The 19,556-nt window shown below is 45.2% G+C and overlaps 1 protein-coding gene across 2 annotated transcripts in view; it reads left to right on the forward strand.

The window, feature by feature from the left end:
- The window catches only part of GNG4 (G protein subunit gamma 4), a 103,486-nt gene extending 84,212 nt beyond the window's left edge, over positions 1-19,274 (forward strand). For both annotated transcript variants that reach the window (XM_055099608.2, XM_034949386.3), the window contains exon 4: positions 14,721-19,274. In XM_055099608.2, the coding sequence (XP_054955583.1) occupies positions 14,721-14,849 (129 nt within the window). In that variant the 3' untranslated portion in view covers positions 14,850-19,274. The remainder of the gene's footprint in view (positions 1-14,720) is intronic.
- Positions 19,275-19,556: the final 282 nt, after the last annotated feature.

The raw sequence follows: 19,556 nt of genomic DNA on the forward strand, positions 1-19,556 counted from the left end.
CACTCCAGCCAGGGCAACAGAGCAAGACTTTATTTCAATAATAATAACAATACTTTAAAAAAACTGCTTTCAAGACGAAGTTATCTCCAAATCCAGCTTCCATCGCTATAGAGCATTCAGAACCAACAAGTCTTCGTGCTGTTGGACCTGCTGTGCTAGAGGGCTTCATGTCCATCAGATGAATATTAGCATTCCCTCTGAGTCTGTATGAGACTGGGCTTGATGCATCCTTCATAGCACTTGTCAAGGCACCACTCACACCCAGATCTTCAGCACTGGTAGCATCCCCGTTCTCATTAGATAGCACCGCCATTTTCCTCAGTCTCTCCTATCTTTTAGAGCAGCGGTCTCCACCCTTTTTGGCACTAGGAACTGGTTTCATGGGAGACAGTTTTTCCACAGGTGGTGGGGGACGGTTTGGGGATGATTCAAGCGTTACATTTATTATGCACTTTATTGCTATTATTATTACATACTCACCATAATGTAGAATCAGTGGAAGCCCTAAGTTTGTTTTCCTGCAACTAGACAGGACAGGTGTTGGGAGACAGTGACAGATCATCAGACATTAGGTTCTCATAAGGAGCATGCAAGCTAGATTCCTTGCATGCGCAGTTGACAATAGGGTTCACGCTCCTATGGGAATCTAAGGCCTCTGCTGATCTGACAGGAGACGGAGCTCAGGCGGTAATGCTCACTGGCTCGCCGCTCACCTCCTGCTGTGCAGCCCTCTTCCTAACAGGCCATGGACTAGTACTGGTCCCTGGCAGGGGGTTGGGGACCCCTGTTTAGAGCACTGTTGAAAGACAGAACACTCACGATTTCACTCACCATGGAGACATCAGTGTGAGTCACCACTCTCCAAAGGTGATCTGCCTCCAAAGTCTATCACTGGGATCCAAATGCTCTCTGCCAAGTTATAGTTTCTGGGTCAATATTCAGTCCTAGAATTCTGCTCAATTCTTTATCAGTGTGATAGAGTCAGATTCTCAATTCTCACTCTTAATAGCCTTCAGATTGGGGTATCAGACAACTTTCTTACTCCATTGACTGAAGATACCAAATGGTAAAAGGGACCTCTGTCCCTCTGTGTCAGCTCATGGAATGCACAAACATCAGCAGCTGCCCCAAAAAGAACACTAGGTCACCTGTGAGGCTGATGATGAACTCCATAGGAATGACTGGGCAGTCTACTGCCTCGTATTTCGAAAGTTCCACCCTGAGAAGCTGTCAAACCTAAGCAAACCTAAGTAGGCACATACCACCATGTCCAGCTAATTAAAAAAAAAAATTTAATAGAGACGGGGGTCTCACTATGTTTGCCAGACTGGTCTCAACTCCTGAGCTCAAGCAATTCTCTCACCTTGGGAGCCTGACGAAGAGCTTGCACCAGCCCATTGTGGTTGTTCTTTATTCCCAGGACCTTTGGGGTTCTTCTAGTCACTGCCATATTGTGTTTTTTGTTGTTGTTGCTTGTTTGTTTGTTTTTTGAAACAGAGTCTCACTCTGTCACAAGCCCAGGCTAGAGTGCAGTGGCACGATCTCGGCTCACTGCAGCCCCCTCCTCCTGGGTTCAAGTGATTCTCCTGCATCAGCCTCCTGAGTAGTTGGGATTACAGGCGCCCATCATCACCATGCCTGGCTAATTTTTGTATTTTTAGTAGAGATGGGGTTTCACCATGTTGGCCAGGCTGGTTTCAAACTCCTGACCTCAGGTGATCCGCCCACCTCGGCCTCCCAAATTGCTGGGATTACAGGCATGCCACTGCGCCGGACCAACTGCCACCCTCTTTCTTTAGCCTCTGACTTGCTCAGAGACGACCTTCCTGTTCAGGATTCTTGCCAGCACCATGGCCCGAGTGGTCTCCTGCCTCCTCTGGACTCTGCACATACATGTGTGTTACATGGGATCCAGCCAGCTGACTGAATCGAAATAACTTCCACACGGGGATGGCATGGTAGGAAAGAAGTTGCAGGGTTATTCAATCAATGTAAACTTAGAATTAAGAATAACTGGCTGGGCGCTGTGGCTCACGCCTGTAATCCCAGCATTTTGGGAGGCCAAGGTGGGCAGATCACAGGTCAAGAGATCAAGACCATCCTGGCCAACATGGTGAAACCCCATCTCTACTAAAAATACCAAAATAAGCCGGGCATGGAGGCACACGCCTGTGGTCCCAGCTACTCGGGGGGCTGAGGCAGGAGAATCGCTTGAACCCGGGAGGCAGAGGTTGCAGTGAGCTGAGACTGTGCCACTGCACTCCAGCCTGGGCGACAGAGCTAGACTCTGTCTAAAAAAAATAATAATAACTATGATGACCACTCTTAAAAAAATGTAATTTTTATCATTCTTCTCAGAAATCTATATGATGTAAAAATAAATATTTGTCAGTAGTAGACTATGACAATCCTAGAAAATACTTACATTAAAATAGGGGAGGGAGAAGAGAGGAGAGTATAAATATGGCAACCTGTCAGTCCAAGAGTCTTTATTACAAATAACAGAAGCTTACCCTGGCTGAGTAAATATAAAAGGAATTTAGTTAGTTGGTTAGTTTCAACTTTAATTTTAGTTTCAAGGGGTACATGTGCAAGTTTGTTATGTGGGTAAATTGGATGTCAGTAGGGTTTGGTGTACCAGTGATTTCATCCCCCAGGTAGTCAGCATAGTACCCAATAGGTAGTTTTTCAGCCCTTACCTTCCTCCCCCCATCACCCCTCAAGTAGTGTGTCTCTAGTTCCTGGTGTCTCCTGTTCCCATCTTTGTGACCATGTGTACTCAATATTTAGCTCCCAGTTATAAATGAGAACGTGTGGCATTTGGTTTTCTGTTCCTGCATTAATTCAATTAGGATAATGGCCGCCAGCTGTATTCATACTGCTGCAAAGGACACAATTTCATTCATTTTTATAGCTGCATCGTATTTCATGGTGTATATATACTACATTTTCTTATCCAGTCCACTGTTGATAAGCATCTAGGTTGATTATAAAAGGAATTTATTAAAGGGATTTTGAATAGCTTATAAAATTGCTGGAAAGTCTAGAGAAGTGGGCTTAAGATTCATCTTCTGGGAACAGCACTCAAAACCACACTGCAGAACAGTCTGAGGAAGGAACTGCTGCAATCACCACCCAGCACTACATGCTACAGTTTATACCACTATCACTCTGAGCCAGGAACTCAACCTTCTAGTCAGGGCCACTGCCACCAGAACAAAAGCTCCTAATGTCTTTTCCCTCAGATCATTCACCAAAGTCTGGCACATGTGTGTCAGATAGACAGAAACAAAGTCACATGTGCCAAGTTGCAAGATTCTGGGAAGGTGAGTATTTAACATTTTCAGATCTATTAAGAGAAATAATTGTTTCCCCACACAAGGACTCATAAAGTAGATCATTCCTCCAACCAGAGAAGGGGTTCAGTTGCTGGGGGAAAACATGCATGATAATTGTCCAGTATAGCCAATTTCCTTATATTTCATAGATGTGAATCAATCAATATAACTTCATTTCTGAAATTGATTAACATTATAAACATATTAAGGCTATAAAGATAAAACGCTTTTTTTTTTTTTTTTTGAGACAGTTTCACTCTGTTGTCCAGGCTGGAATGCCGTGGGGCGATCTCTGCTCACTGCAACCTCTGCCTCTGGATTCAAGCAATCCCAAGTAGCTGGGACTACAGGTGCGCACCGCTATGCCCGGCTAATTTTTGTAATTTTAGTAGAGATGGGGTTTCACTATGTTGGCCAGGCTGGTCTCAAACTCCTGACCTTAAGTGACCCGCCCACCTCAGCCTCCCGAAGTGCTGGGATTACAGGCATGAGCCATCACGCCTGGCCTATACTTCTTAATTACTGGAGTACAAGAAATAAAGACCATGGAACATCAACAGAAAACAAAAGAGAATGTAAAAGTTTCAAAAGACAAAATAAGACAGCAGAAACAATACCAAATACATCTATCTTAATAATAAGTGTTAAGTGGGAAAACTAATTTAGATTATCAGATTTAACCTTTAAAAAGAATATATTTTGCATTAGACATAGACCTAAAATAAAGTGACTCAGGTTGAATGTAAAAAGATGGGCAAAAATATATCAGATATATTCAATATGCACAAGATCTATATGAGGAAAACTACAAAACTCTGAGGAAAAAATCAAACATCTAAATAAATGGAGAGATAGTCCATGTTCATGGATAAGAAGACTCAATATAGTTAAAATAGCAGTTTTTCCCAACTTGATCTGTAGATTCAATGTGATCCCAATCGGAATCCCAGCAAATTTTCTTCTTCTTTTTTTTTTTTTTTTTCTTGAGACAGAGCCTTGCTCTGTTGCCCAAGCTGGAGTGCAGTGGTGCCATCTTGGCTCTCTGCAACCTCTACCTCCCAGGTTCAAGCAACTCTCCTGCCTCAGCCTCCTGAGTAGTTGGGATTACAGGCCCACCCTGCCCAGCAGCTAATTTTTGTATTTTTAGTAGAGATGGGGTTTCGCCATATTGGCCAGGCTGGTCTTGAACTCCTGACCTCAAGTGATCCACCTGCCTCGACCTCGGAAAGTGCTGGGATTACAGGCATGAGCTGCTGTGCCCCACCCCAAAATCCCAGCAAATTTTATCTTGTGGATATTGACAAAATGATTTTAAAGTTTATATGGAAAGCCAAAAGACCCAGAATAGCCAATAAAATACTGAAGTAGAAGAACAAAGTTGGAGAACCGACACTACCTGACTGACTTACTATAAAACTACAGTAATTAAGACAATGTGGTATTGGTGAAAGAGTAGACGTGTAGGTCAGTGGAACAGAATAGAGAGCCCCAAAATAGACCCATGTAAATATAGCCAGCTGATCGTTGACAAAGGTGCAAAGCCAATACCATGAAGCAAAGATAGTCTTTTCAACAAATACTGTAAGAACAACTGAACATCCACATGCAGAAAATGAATCTAGACACAGACCTTTTACATTTTATAAAAATTAACTCAAAATAAATTATAGACATAAATATAAGAGAACACTACAGAACTTCTAGAAGATGACATAGGAAATCTAAGTGACCTTGGGTTTGGCAAAGAGTTTTTAGATACAACAGCAAAAGCACAATCCATCAAAGAAAAAAGTAGACAAGCTAGATTACAGTAAAATTTAAGACTTCAGTGAAAAGCACTGTTAAGGGAATGAACACAAGCCACACGCTGGGAGAAAATATTTGTCAAACACATGCCTGATAAAAGACTTGTACCCAAAATATATAAAGGGCCAAGTGTGGTGGCTCTCGCCTGTAATCCCAGCACGTTGGGAGGCTGAGACAGGCAGATCACCTGAGGTCAGGAGTTTGAAACCAGCCTGGCCAATATGGTGAAACCCCATCTCTACTAAAAATACAAAAATTAGCCAGGCATGGTGGCAGGTGCCTGCAATCCCAGCCACTCAGGAAGCTGAGGTGGGAGATCACTTGAACCCCGGAGGTGGAAGTTGCACCACCGCAGTCCAGCCGGGTGGCAGAGCAAGACTCGTCTAGAAAAAAAAAATGTATATATATAGAGAGAGAGAGCGCAAGTGCGTGCAAGAGAGCAAGAGAGAGAGAACCCTTAAAACACAACAATGAGAAAACAACCAGCCACATTAAAAAATGGGCAAAATGGCCAGGCGCGGTGGCTCACACCTGTAATCCCAGCACTTTGGGAGGCCGAGGTGGGCGGATCACGAGGTCAGGAGATCGAGACCATGCTGGCTAACACGGTGAAACCCCGTCTCTACTAAAAATACAAAAAATTAGCCGGGCGTGGTGGCAGGCGCCTGTAGTCCCAGCTACTCAGGAGGCTGAGGCAGGAGAATGTCGTGAACCCGTGAGGTGGAGCTTGCAGTGAGCCGAGATGGCGCCACTGCACTGCAGCCTGGCGACAGAGTGAGACTCCGTCTCAAAAGAAAAAAGAAAAGGGCAAAATTTCTGATCAGACACATCACAAAAGATGACATACAAATGGAAAATAAGCATATGAAAACATGTTCAACATCGTATGTCACTAGAGAATTACAAATTAAAACAATAAGATACCACTACACACCTATTAGAATGGCTAAAATCCAAAAATCTGGCCATATTGAGGAAAGGTTATTAGGATGAGCAGTTCTAGAACTGGGATCAGATAAAAGGGGAAAATGCTTCAGATTAAGTGAAAGAGTAGAACATGAGTAGTAGAAGAAGAAAATGAAAGTTGCACTTAGAAAGGGATCTCTTCTATTCATGGGGATGATCTGGTCAGGGCCATTGTGGGCATCCAATGCCCTAATAATTTCTGAGAAACTTCCTCGTGTCTGTTTCTCAAATATCTTCTCTGTCCTACTAGAAAGTAGCCAAATGAATAATGGATTAATAACCCCATGTGCTTATGTTTCAGTTGGCTTGTGCTGTTGTAACAGAATACCACAGACTGGGTAATTTATGATGCACAGAAATTTATTAACTCATAGTTCTGGGGGCTGGGAAAGGGCTACCTCTGGTGAGGGGCTACTTGCAGTGTCACCCCACAGCAGATGGCGGAAGGGCAAGGAGAGAGGCAGAGAGAGAAAAAAGGGGCCAAACCCATCCTTTTATAAGGAGCCCATTCCCATGATAACAGCATTAATCCATTCATGAGAACAGAGCCCTCATCACCTAATAACTTCTCATTAGGCCTCACCTCCTAACATGCTCGCATTGTTTCCAGAACATGCTTTTGGGAGACAGCACTTTCAAACCACGGCAATATATGATGGCATCCATTTAGCCACAAACCAGCAGGTGTTGCCGTTCTCGTTTACAGGAGTCAAAGCTGAGTGCCTGGAGTGTCCATCTTATCCAGCATGGCAAACTTGCAAAGTGATGGAATTATGGATTTCTTTTTGGAAATTTGGGAAATATCAAAACTGAGAGATAGTCAGTCAGATGGGACAAACACTGACCTGTTGAACGGGCTTGGTTAAGTCAAGGTCCAGGGTGGATCTAGGTCAATCATATTCTAAACCAGTGAGGGCTTTGATATTCCTGTGCTGAAGGCCATGTCAGAACAACTCTTACTTAAGTTAATTTGGTGATATTACAACTCTCTTTCAAGCATCTTAGATTTAGCTCCCAGTGTGCAATCAACTTTTGATGTGGAAAAAAAGCCTATGCTGAAAGTAGTTAACAGTGGCTAGTCTGCTGCTATGGACATTTGACTTAAGGGTTCAGAGACGGACTCTGTTGAATTATTCTTTTATTCACACATATCACCCACCCTCCTCTCTCTGGTTTCCACCTTCAGGTATAACCTAACCCACTCTAAGCTTGATGTTGCCTTTGGCCTAGGACCCACCCACCGGGCGGAAGCCTCTCCCCACACAGGCCATCCGCCAACAAGTAAGAATTGCCCACACTGACCAGGAATAGTACGAAGTAGTTACTGGGATCCTCTGAAAGCCATAATATGAAAGTATCTAGAGACTGCCCTTAGGAACTGGTGTGTGGGTCTCAAATACTTCCCAATGTTAGGAGAAAAAAAAAAAGCACAAGAGTTCACCCTGCAGTGCTTTCTGAGAATTTAAAGGTGAGGTATATACCTGTAATGTCCCCAGGATCCCACTGAGGATAAGCAGTATATGATATCTTCTAGTGGAGTGTGCACCAAATTTCACCGTGTAAAAATATACCATTATAGACCTTGTAAAATATACCGGTACACCATGCTGGCTGCAACCTGGCTGTACCATTAACTGTAATCCTGCTTTGTTTTCTTGGAGTAGGAGAAACAGGCAAAGCCAACCAAGATGCTTTTGATTCCCAGTAGTACTGTTAAATAGACCAGCGTTGCTTAGAAATAGGTGTGGGTCTGTCTACTTCAGATGCAAAGGATAAATGCAGCGGGTGTCACAGCCACAATAATAATTATGTCATCTGTCTTGTCATGGAATGTGACTATAGTAATTGCGGCATTTTCTCCCATCATTGAAGCTTGTAATTATAGTGCAACTAACAGGATTACGTGCTAACTTGGGCTGCTTTAATCACCTCTTTTACTCTGAAATGTGATGGTAAAATTCCACAGTTGTTCCCAAGCTACCAGTTCTTTTCAACATCTGTTGTCTTGTAACTCTAACAGTTCAATACTAAGACGGGGAGGCACAGAGATGCTCCAGGCATTTCATCACAGTGAACTTGAGGGAAAGCCGAATTCAGGCTTGATGAGAAAGGATACACAGTAAAGGAATTTGCAATTTTCTACCAGAATAAGATTTTCTCTTTGAAAGCAAATTGTCTACTTTATGTTCCAAAGATGGCAGATGTTTAATGGGATCTGGCGTTGTCTGCAACCCCTATTTGGTACGTGTTGAAGGAAACCTCCAACCATAAACATCAATCTAGGGCTGATTAAGAAAACTCTCCCTCTCAGCAGAAGGAGCAGGCTTAGGTTAATTAATACCTGGATACTGAGCTATTTGTTGGGACGCCACCTTTCATGTGTCAGGCTCATTAAGACGGTCATTACCTATATTTATCTTTTCAGATCACATTAACAATAAACTTCAGGGGTTACCCAAGATACTTTGGTTATAAAGGTTATATAGGACTCTGGACGCTATGTGAAAAGACGGGGTGATGAAGGTGGAAAACTCCCGTGACTATTTTGCTGTAAGATGACTTATGCTGTATTAGACGCAGCTGTGCGTAAGTGGGCCATTCTTCACAGTGTTACGCTTCAGTAATTCTGAGTGCACCTAGGAAATTAATGTTGCATGGAACCAACCCAGATCCACACATTCAGGCTTAAACTGAGCACTTCTTGATCGGCAGTAATACTGGCTTCATTGTATGTGCATTCCTGTTGTATGGGTGCACAGACAGGACTCAGCAAGCCAGAGGAGTGGTTATAACTCAGCAAACGCAACTGTGATCTTAAAGCAACAAAAGAAGGCAATCTAAGAACAACTCGTTTTCTTGCAAGAAAAATTGTGGCATCAAGTACAGTATCACCTTTGGGAGGTGAGAGAAAAATTCCTAGATGAGACCTGCTTAGACCTGGCAAGGCCAGACCATTAATAGCATAATTGTTAGGGTGTTGCAGACACTGGGCTATAAGGGAAGAAGTTACTCTGCTATGGAGTGGAACATGGGCCCAACCTGACCTCTCCTCGACTGAGCTGTCCCCCAAAGCCCCAACATTTTTTGAGCCCACTCCTTTAATGCTTGGTCATGATGTACAGGATGTACTGGTTGATAGTGCAGCTTCCCCAGTGAGGCGCCCCCTTGAGGTTGCTCCTAGAGAATTAAAAGAGTGGCCCATGATGGATGTTGATAACCACCGGGACAGGTAAACTGATCAATGGGAAGAAAGCTATCGTGACAGTTTAGCCAGCCAACTTCTGACCAGCTGGATTGTATGTGTAGACAGAAGGGGATTGGTGGGTCACAGCCTAGAGGAAGGGGTGTCTTGGAGACCACAGTGGCTGTGTCCATCCTGTACTTCTCAGGGCCGGGGGGAAAGGGGGTGAGCCCCAGCTGAGGACCCCTCCTGTCTCTAGGTTAAACGAAATGAACTAAGACACTCTAGGTGGGAAACTCTCCTTCTTCTGGTCCTGTGAGCTCCCAGGTAGTTGAACCACAAGGATCTCTCCTCATGTGCACTGGATGGGCAGGTGAGAATGTTCCAGGCCACTTGAGAATTATGGGTCTCATTGTCAATTAACAAAGCAGCTGCTGTAGTATAGCGGCTGAGTATAGATTCTGTATACAGTGTAGATTATAGATTCTGTATCGAGTGTAGATTCTGTGTAGTATAAAAGGGGTCCCCAACCCCCGGCCATGGACCAGTACCAGTCTGTGGCCTATTAGGAACCGGGCCGCACAACAGGAAGTGAGCAGCGGGTGAGCAAGCAAAGCTTCATCTGTATTTACAGGTGCTCCCCATTGGTTGCATTACCGCTTGAGCTCTGCCTCCTGTAAGATCAGCAGCGGCATTAGATTCTTACAGGAGCACAAACCCAATTGTGAACTGCGCATGTGAGGGATCTAGGTTGCAAGCTCCTTATGAGAATCCTGTGTCTGATTATCTGTCACTGTCTCCCATCACCTCCAAATGGGACCATCTAGTTGCAGAAAAACAAGCTCAGGCCTCCCATTGATTCTGCATTATGGTGAATTGTATATAATTATTTCATTATGTATTACAATGTAATAATAACAGAAATAAAGTGTACGATAAATCTAATGCACTTGAATCATCCTGAAACCATCCCCCCACCCCCAGTTCATGGAAAAACTGTCTTCCACGAAACCACTCCCTCGTGCCGAAAACGTTGGGGACGGCTGTAGTACAGTACAGCTTAGCTTCAAATTCTGGCTGTCTCTTTTTTTTTTTTTTTTTTTTTTTGAGACAGAGTCTCACTCTGTCGCCAGGCTGGAGTGCAGTGGCGCGATCTCAGCTCACTGCAACGTCTGACTCCCTGGTTCAAGCAATTCTCCTGCCTCAGCCTCCCGAGTAGCTGGGATTACAGGCATGGGCCACCACGCCCAGCTAAATTTTGTATTTTTAGTAGAGATGGGGTTTCACCATGTTGGCCAGGATGATCTTGAGCTCCTGATTTTGTGATCTGCCTGCCTCGGCCTCCCAAAGTGCTGGGATTACAGTCGTGAGCCACCATGCCCGGCCCTGGTTTTCTCTCTTAATAGATGGGTGACCTTCTTAACCTTTGTGCCTCAGTTTCCTCATCTGTAAAGTGGCTTTAAGAATAGTACTTATCATGTATACTTGAAAATTGCTTGCCAGACTCAGAGGCTCATGCCTGTAATCCCAGCACATTGAGAGGCCGAGGTGGACAGATCACCTGAGGTCAGGAGTTTGAGACCAGCCTGGCCAATGTGGAGAAACCCCATCTCTACCAAAAATTAGAAAATTAGCCAGGCATGGTGGCAGGAGCCTGTAATCCCAGCTACTAGAAGGCTGAGGTAGGAAAACTGTTTGAAACCAGGAGGCAGAGGTTACAGTGAGCTGAGATCGCCCTACTGCACTCCAGTCTGGATGGCAGAGTGAGACTCCATCTCAAAAGAAAAAAGAAAATTGCTAAAAGAGTAAATTTTATGTTTTTAACCACAAAAAAAACTATGTGAGGTAATAGATGTGTCAGTTAGCTTGATTTAGCCGTTCTATAATGTATACACGTATCAAAACATCATGTTGTACACCATAAATATATTCCATTTTTATTTGTCAATTATAAATAAGGAATTCTACATTTTTTTTTTTTTTTTTTTTTTAGAGACAGGGTTTTGCTCTGCCACTCAGGCTGGTGTGCAGTGGTGTGATCACAGCTCACTGCAGCCTTGAACTCCCAGACTCAAGCGATGTCCCTGCCTCAGCCTCCCAAGTAGCTGGGACTGCAGGTGTGCACCATCATGCCTGGCTAATTTTTTCATTTTGTGGTAGAGTCTTGTTATGTTGCCCAGGCTAGAGTCTTACGTATCAGAAGAATTAAATGACATAGTACATCTGATGCATGTAGCATAGTGCTGGCACCTGAGAAGCACTCAGTAAATGTAAATGTTAGCTTCTATTTGTATTATGGTTTTATCCAGCTGCCTCCTGAGCTTGTTTAATATGGGTCAGCCACAAGAGATGATCTATTCTGAGTGTGCCAGGAAATTGTGTTTCTGGGCCCAGAAGTCCAGTGATTGCCCTCTGAAGAAAGGGGGCAGATTCACCAAGGTGTCCGCTACTGTCTGGGACTGGACAGGTTGTCAGATGCCCCGTCTCCTGGCCTCTCATCATGGATCCACCGTGGCATGCAAGTGTTCTTTTGTGACATTTCAGCACACATGGATTATTATAGTGACTTCATCATGTTTGAGATCACAGTGAGATCTTCTAGAGGGCAAAACTGTTGCCTTGTTCTTTCTCTTGCATCTTCTGAATTAGCTAAAGGGTAGATAGTGAATACTTCCTTTCTGAATGACATAACGAGGATTATAGAGAATTCAGATGAAACTGGAGCATGTCCAAAAAAAATGAAGTAGATGGGAAAAGTGAAAACTAGAAAACTGGAGAGGGCATGATAGTCAGACGAGACATTCTTTTTTTTTTTTTTTTTTTGAGATGGAGTTTCACTCTTGTTGCCCAGACTGGAGTGCAGTGGCACAGTCTCAGCTCATTGCAACTTCCAACTCCCGGGTTCAAGCGATTCTCCTGCCTCAGCCTCCTGAGTAGCTGGGATTACAGGCACCCACCACCACGCCTGGCTAATTTTTTGTATTTTTTGTAGAGACGGGGTTTCACCATGCTGGCCAGGCTGGTCTTGAACTCCTGACCTCAGGCGATCCACCTGCCTTGGCCTCCCAAAGTGCTGGGATTACAGGTGTGAGCCACTGCACCCAGCTGAGCCATTCTTAAACGGAACTCCCAGAAGAGCTCACTGGAGTCAGGGGCCTAGACTCAGCAAACCCAAGAGGACAGTGGCTCCTAGAGGAGGAATGTGGTTGTTCCAACACTGCAGCCCTTGTGTGTGCTGCCCAGGCAGCAGTGAAGACCACTGCCCAGGGGTTGCCAGAGGTGCCAATGGATGAATTTAGTGGCTGTCCTAACATGGTGGCCATGAGGGAGACCCCAGACCTCAGCAGCTTCTGCATCTCTGGACATGGTGAGAGGCCAGGAGTGGAAACTAAGGAGGTCATCACTCCAGCAGTTGGGGACGGCACTCGGCTTTCCTTAGAAGGTGGCAGCAAGGGAGGGCCCAATCTCCCAAGCCCAACGGCTTTGAGTTGCAGCACTCACCATGTGAATCCATTCTCTTGTGTGTCCGTCGCAGCCCTGTGGGCCTCAGAGTCCATTTCCTTAAGCCTGTGCTCTAGCTCCTTGTGATGGCTTCACAGGCCCCCCACAGGCTCAGTTTTCCCCTGAGCCTCACCCATCTGGGAAATTCCTATATGGGAGTCCTGTAACCCACTGCAAACTTCAAACACTCCTATTCAACTCAACAAACACGTTTTTAGGATCTTAAATACTGACCATGCTATTAAAGGTAGAATCATAGACATCTCAGAGTAAATTGGGACCTTAGAGCTCTCCAACACTCCTGAATTTTACAAATGAGGGAAGTGAAGCTCAGAAAGGTTGAGCTACTTACCCAAGGTCACACAGCTAGCTTACGGGCAGGGGTAGAACTAGAAGCCTGATGTTCACCGGAACTCATTTCTCCATGCCACATTCTTAACAAATGTAGGCTTTGTCAGGATTTAGACTAACTCATCTGCTAAACTTCAAGTTGATTTATTTGAGTGATGTGTTTAGTTGATTCATTGTATATCTCTGCTGGAATTATTTCTAGCCATTGCTAAAGCGGTTAGGTCTGAAAATCAGAAGAATCTCTGTAAAATGCTGAAAGATGAGCCAATTTTTAAAACCCAGAGGGGAATGTGTATGGCCTGTGTAGCTGGAGGCTTCTAAACATTTTTTTTCTTCATCTGTGGAACATTTTTATCATTCTGGGGAAGATTTAGACATTGAATGTACTAAAAGGATTTCATTTGACTGCTATGTATTTACCCCTGCCTGTAATCCACTAATAAATACTCGCAGGCAGAACAGCCTAATTGGCAGGATGAGTTAATGCACAGGCCATTTATCTGCCAAGCGCATGACAGAGACCATGAACAAAATAAGCTGGTAACTGCCTCTCCCTCTTAGCAAATGCTTGTCCGCACCCCACCCTCTCCCAACCTGCTCTTCCTCTGGCCTTGAGTTTGGGGACAGTTTGATGCACAACTGCCATGCGCCAGCAGGCTTCAGATAAGCCTGGAAAGAAATGGAATGGAAAGAACTTTCTGGTCAGGAGCACCTCTCTCCGCAGGGAAGTGGCCACCCCAAGTTAAAACATGTGTGCTGGCCGGGCACGGTGGCTCATGCCTGTAATCCCAGCACTTTGGGAGGCTGAGGTGGGCGGGTCACTTAAGGTCAGGAGTTTGAGACCAGCCTGGCCAACACAGTGAAACCCCATCTCTACTAAAAATACAAAAATTAGCTGGGCATGGTGGGTGCCTGTAATCTCAGCTACTTGGGAGACTGAAGCAGGAGCATCACTTGAACCCAGGAGATGGAGGTTGCAGTGAGCGGAGATCACGCCACCACACTCTAGCCTGGGCAACAGAGCGAGACTGCCTCAAAAAAAGAAATAAAAATGAAAAATGAATAAAAATAAAACGTGTGCTTATAAAATATAGCTAAATACAAGTTCTGTTGAGGAGGATGAAGTGTCTCTCTGTGTTGGTCACAAGAGTGGATTGCAATAAAACAACTAATAATGATAATAAATATGATCACACTGGCTTGGCCAGGGGCTGCCTTCTGCTTTATTCTTCCAGAAACGGTTTAGCAAAGTCATTGTGAGACTACTGTCCTGGAACCTCCACTCCTCACCTACTCGAGAATATATCAAGGCTGTCTGGGCCTCCTGCCAGCCCTCAGTCCTGTCTCCATGCTGATCTGCCATGCGAGGGCAGCCTACCCTTCTTGGAGGCACGCTTCGAACCAGTCTCCTAGATCTGCACAAACCCTCCCTCCAGCCTGGACATGACCATGTCGTAGGCCGTGCACACAATACAGCCTACCCTAGGGCTTGTCCCCGCTGTACGTGGACACCTCTTCCCTGGACTCACTCTGCAAAGGGGCCTCTAACTGAGCGCCTGTGCTCTGTGCCCTCACAGGTCTCCCAGGCAGCTGCGGACCTCCTGGCCTACTGTGAAGCTCACGTGCGGGAAGACCCTCTCATCATTCCAGTGCCTGCATCAGAAAACCCCTTTCGCGAGAAGAAGTTCTTTTGTACCATTCTCTAACTCCGTGTGTGATGAAAATGCCTCCTTTTCTGACCTTCAAAGTCCCCTGTAGAGACCATGCATGCTCTAAGCCTTAGGGAGTGAGACCAGCACCCATCCCTGCCCAGCCAACGGTGGCCGGGGCTTGTCTTATGTTTCCATCTGTTTTCTTCGTGGCATTCAATTTCATTTTTTTCCTTTTCATTTTCACGTTATTTTCATTATTGGCAAAGAAAATCAAAATTTTTATAGCCAAATAACAAATGTGCCATGTAAAAGTAAGTCTGGACTTAAGAGTTTAAAATTTTTAAACATCAATTTCCAAGTTTATATCATATTAATACATTTCAGTGGATAATTTATTTAAAAAAAAACTATGCGTAAATATCCCTTATTTGCAATATTCAGTATCAAATTAGAGCATTTTGACCAACTGAAACATATAATGTTTTCATCTCCTTTCCTGGAGAAAGCAGCTGCAGAGGTTCTGTATTTCCTGCATTTCCATCATCCTAATAAAAAGACAACAACCCACAGGATTGGAATGGTTTTCTTTTTTGTTGTTGTTGTTGTTGTTTTGAGACGGAGTCTCGCTCTGTCACCCAGGCTGGAGTGCAATGGCGTGACCTCAGCTCACTGCGACCTCCACCTCCTGGGTTCAAGCGATTCTCCTGCCTCAGCCTCCTGAGTAGCTGGGATCATAGGCACGCGCCACCGCACCCAGCTAATTTTTTGTATTTTTAGTAAAGACGGGGTTTCACCGTGTTGGTCAGGCTGGTCTCAAACTCCTGACCTCGTGATCCACCCGCCTCGGCCTCCCAAAGCGCTGGGATTACAGGCGTGAGCCACCGCGCCCGGCCGTGGAATGGTTTTCTTAGCATATCCTCCTGGGGCCGTGGTGGATGTCCCTTGTTTCAGTGGTCCTACAAAGGTAGATGGTGGGCGGACACCGAAGTCAACTTGACTGTAAAAGTACCCCATACCGTTGATGCGCTGTGGCAGACCTGTGGGTGCGGTCTCCCCTCTCCAAATGCCACCTCTTCCTGCTCCCTCCTCTTTTGGCTCCTACTCAGTAGTTCCATTGTGGGCTGCAGTAATATAAGGACCTGTTCTGGACACAGCACTGGGCCCGCTGGGGTTTTAGTAGGGCAGCCCCTTCCCTGCAGGAGTGAGGCATGGTGACAGCAGTCCCCTATGTGCCCCCAAGTCATCTGAGCATTGGTGTACGTTAAGGTACTTAATCTTCCAACAATAAATACCATAAGTGCATGTCTGTTTTATTTTATTTATTTATCTTTTTGAGACAGAGTCTTGCTCTGTCGCCCAGGCTGGAATGCAATGGCACAATCTCAGCTCACTGCAACCTCCACTCACAGGTTCAAGTGATCCTCATGTCTCAGCCTCCCTAGTAGCTGGGATAACAAGCACACGCCAACACGCCTGGCTCATTTTTGTATTTTTAGTAGAGACGGGGTTTCACCATGTCGGCCAGGCTGGTCTCCAACTCCTGGCCTCAAGTGATCTGCCCACCTTGGCCTCCCAAAGTGCTGGGATTGCAGGTGTGAGCCAGTGCACCCGGCCGTATGTCTGTTTTAGAGTGAGGGGAAACTGAGGCACAAAGCGTTTATGTAGTTTGCCCAAGGTTACACATGGTAAGCAGAAAAACTGGGATTTGAGGGCAGGCAGCCCGGCCCCAGAGTTCCCTTAGCCCCCTGAACTGTGCTACCTTCCAAGTCTACCTGTTTGCAGGTAGGGAGACCCACAAACTATCTTAACTGCACACCGTGAAGCAAACACCTTTGTTGCACCAACCCATGGTCCACACCTTTGTTGCAGCAACCCGTGGCAGACTTCACTTCCCACATTCTCCAGGAGGAAGCCGTATTCTGGTAGTTTAAGGAAGGTGATTCATGGATGCCCCAAGGAAAGGCTAGACATCGATGAATTAGCTCTTGGATTGTCTAAGATCAACCTGAAGGCCCTACCTAAACCAAACTCTTATGATCCCAATGAAAGAGGAGAATACACAGTGGGAGCAGAGCTCTTTGTGTAAGTTTGTTCTATTCTGTTTATTTGGAAACTGCCTCTCTCCCTAGTTCTGACAGAGACTTGCTGTGTGATAGAGAACAGGCCATTTGTGCCCGAAATGTTCTAACCTGCAAATTGGGTTTAATGGTAATTATCCTGGCTTTCTCTCTGGGAGGAAAACAGAGATGCTACATAGATGAAAGCTCTGATTATCATTTAAAACAAATAAATGTACTAAATGCCATGGTATAATATAGGGAAGAATGGATGACTTCAAAGAGACCATGGTTCCGTTGGAGGCATAAAATTGCCTGCAAAGAGGCAAATATAATTTCCAGACCAATTAATGACTTGCTGCCCTCATAAATGGATTTAGGACATTTTTGTTCCTTGCTTCTTTTGTTAAAACTCATTCTTAGTTTCATTATCAGCTCACTAATAATACCAGTGTTGTTAAGATGCTCAAACTAGAGCAGAATTGTATGCTGGATGTGACGCTAGGACCTCAGATCCTTTGATAGTGCAGTTATGACCAGGATCTCTTTATTCTGTGGTTCACGTCAACATCATTAACCCGATGAAGCGAAGCACAAGTCATAAAGGCACATCAGAGAAGCCGAGAAAGTGGGGCCGTACAGAGAGCATCAAAATCAGGTCAGAAAAATGCTGCTTTCCTCTTCCACCAAACCTTCTCCCTGTTGTTTTTACATGCCCCATCCCTCCAGATTCAGCCTCCCTTTTGTTCTCTCTCCTTTTCCTCCTCTCTTCCTTACCTTCCCCTGTGAGATGCTTTTCTGTCCTTTTACTGCACCTCTTCCAGACCTATGGCATTTGGGGACGGGTCACCCTTCCTAGAGTGATCCTGAATCCAGCTGCCTCTTCTTTTTTTGTTTTTGTTTTTGGTTTTGAGACAGAGTCTCTTTCTGTCTTCCAGGCTGGAGTGCAGTAGCACAATCTTGGCTCACTGCAACCTCCGCCTCCCGGGTTCAAGCAATTCTTGTGCCTCAGCCTCACGAGGAGCTGGGATTGCAGGCGCCTGCCACCACACCTGGCTAATTTTTGTATTTTTAGTAGTAGAGACGGAGTTTCACCATGTTGGCTATGCTGGTCTTGAAGCCCAGACCTCAAGTGATCCGCCCGCCTTGGCCTCCCAAAGTGCTGGGATTACAGGCGTGAGCCACCACACCCGGCCTAGTTCCCTCTTCTTAGATGGAGATTTCTGCACATGAGCTGTGAGATCCACAGACATGTCACTGAGCTCCCCGACTCTGTCAGTGGAAGATGAATAGAATAAAGCCTGCTTGCATTGTGGAGTGCAGCTGTGGGGACAGTTGTCATTTTTGTGTTTTCAGCTTAACTGTCCAGCATCTCCCCTCCCTTCCTACAGCAGGGACATCATGCCTTAGATATAAACTTAGTGGTGTGCAGTACCCACCGTGGAAGCTGAAGAAGGGAGGTATTCCCTGTCTCTCAGGCACACTCTGCTTCCAGCCCCATACCAGTAGGGAAGTGGTCATTGACCTGGGGTGGACTACCTGGACCCTTGCTTGGGGCTATGAGCCTGGAGAAAGTGACACAAATGAAGGGATGCTGAGACTCATTTCAAGGAAGCCACCGTGGTCCGGGGTTGGTAGTCATACAGCAAGGCAGGTGGGTAGGGCTGGCAGGCTGCAGGGATGGTGTGTCCACTGGTAGCAATGTCCAGGGATGGCAGGGTCCTGGGAATGTCATTTCTGCTCCACTCCTTGGACTCGCTGAGCTGTCTCCGCCTCCACCTATCTTCCTACAGACCTCCCTTCTAGTTTTCTGTCAATTCTTTGAGCCAGCAAACTCCATCCAGTACATTCTTTCTTCTTTCATGAAATAGCTTGAGTTGGATGTAAATATATATGACCTAACAATTCCACCCCTAGGTGTATACCCTACAGAAATGTGTACATGTGTTCATTCAGAGACACGCTCTAAATCTTCACAAAAACACTCTCCATAATAACCCTGAACAGGAAAGCACCCCAATGCCCATGTTGGCTGGATAAGCACATTAGGGTATATTCACACGACGGAATCCCAGACTGCAATGGGAATGAGCTGCAACTCCACCCCCAACTTGGAGTGTATTCACCAACCCTAGTGTTGAACGAGATAAGGCAAAAACGCACCATAGGATTCCATTTATATAAAGTTTAAAACCCAGCAAAATTCATCCATGCGGTTGCAAGTAGAGATCAGTCCTAAGAAGACAGTAACCAGAAGGGGGCATGAGGTGGTGCTTCTGGGGTGTTCTGTTTCTTGATCTGGTTGCCGGTTACCTGGGTGCTTTCCGTTTGTGAACATTCTTGGAGCTGTACACTTTTGATTTGGGCACTTTTCTGTGTGTATGTTATACTTCAATAAAAAGTTGGGCTTTGTGACTAGCAATCAAGAATCCTACTTTTTTTGGCACTTTGCTCAAATTTTTACTCCTCTTTAGATATCATTAACATTACATTAATGATAACTAACATCGCTAGTGGGGCATTTTAAGAGCATGCTTGACATGATTTTAAAATACAAACTACGATCCTCAGCTATCTGGATGGAGAATAGGCCATCAGCACCACACAGGTAGGGACCTGTGAACAAGATGCGCAAATGCTGTGGAAATTGTGTCTTTTGGGAAGACAGTGAGGAATCCCACTGCGAGTTCCCACTTGATGGCAG

This window comes from Pan paniscus, chromosome 1 (assembly GCF_029289425.2).
Source record: "Pan paniscus chromosome 1, NHGRI_mPanPan1-v2.0_pri, whole genome shotgun sequence".
Classification (NCBI taxonomy): domain Eukaryota; kingdom Metazoa; phylum Chordata; class Mammalia; order Primates; family Hominidae; genus Pan; species Pan paniscus.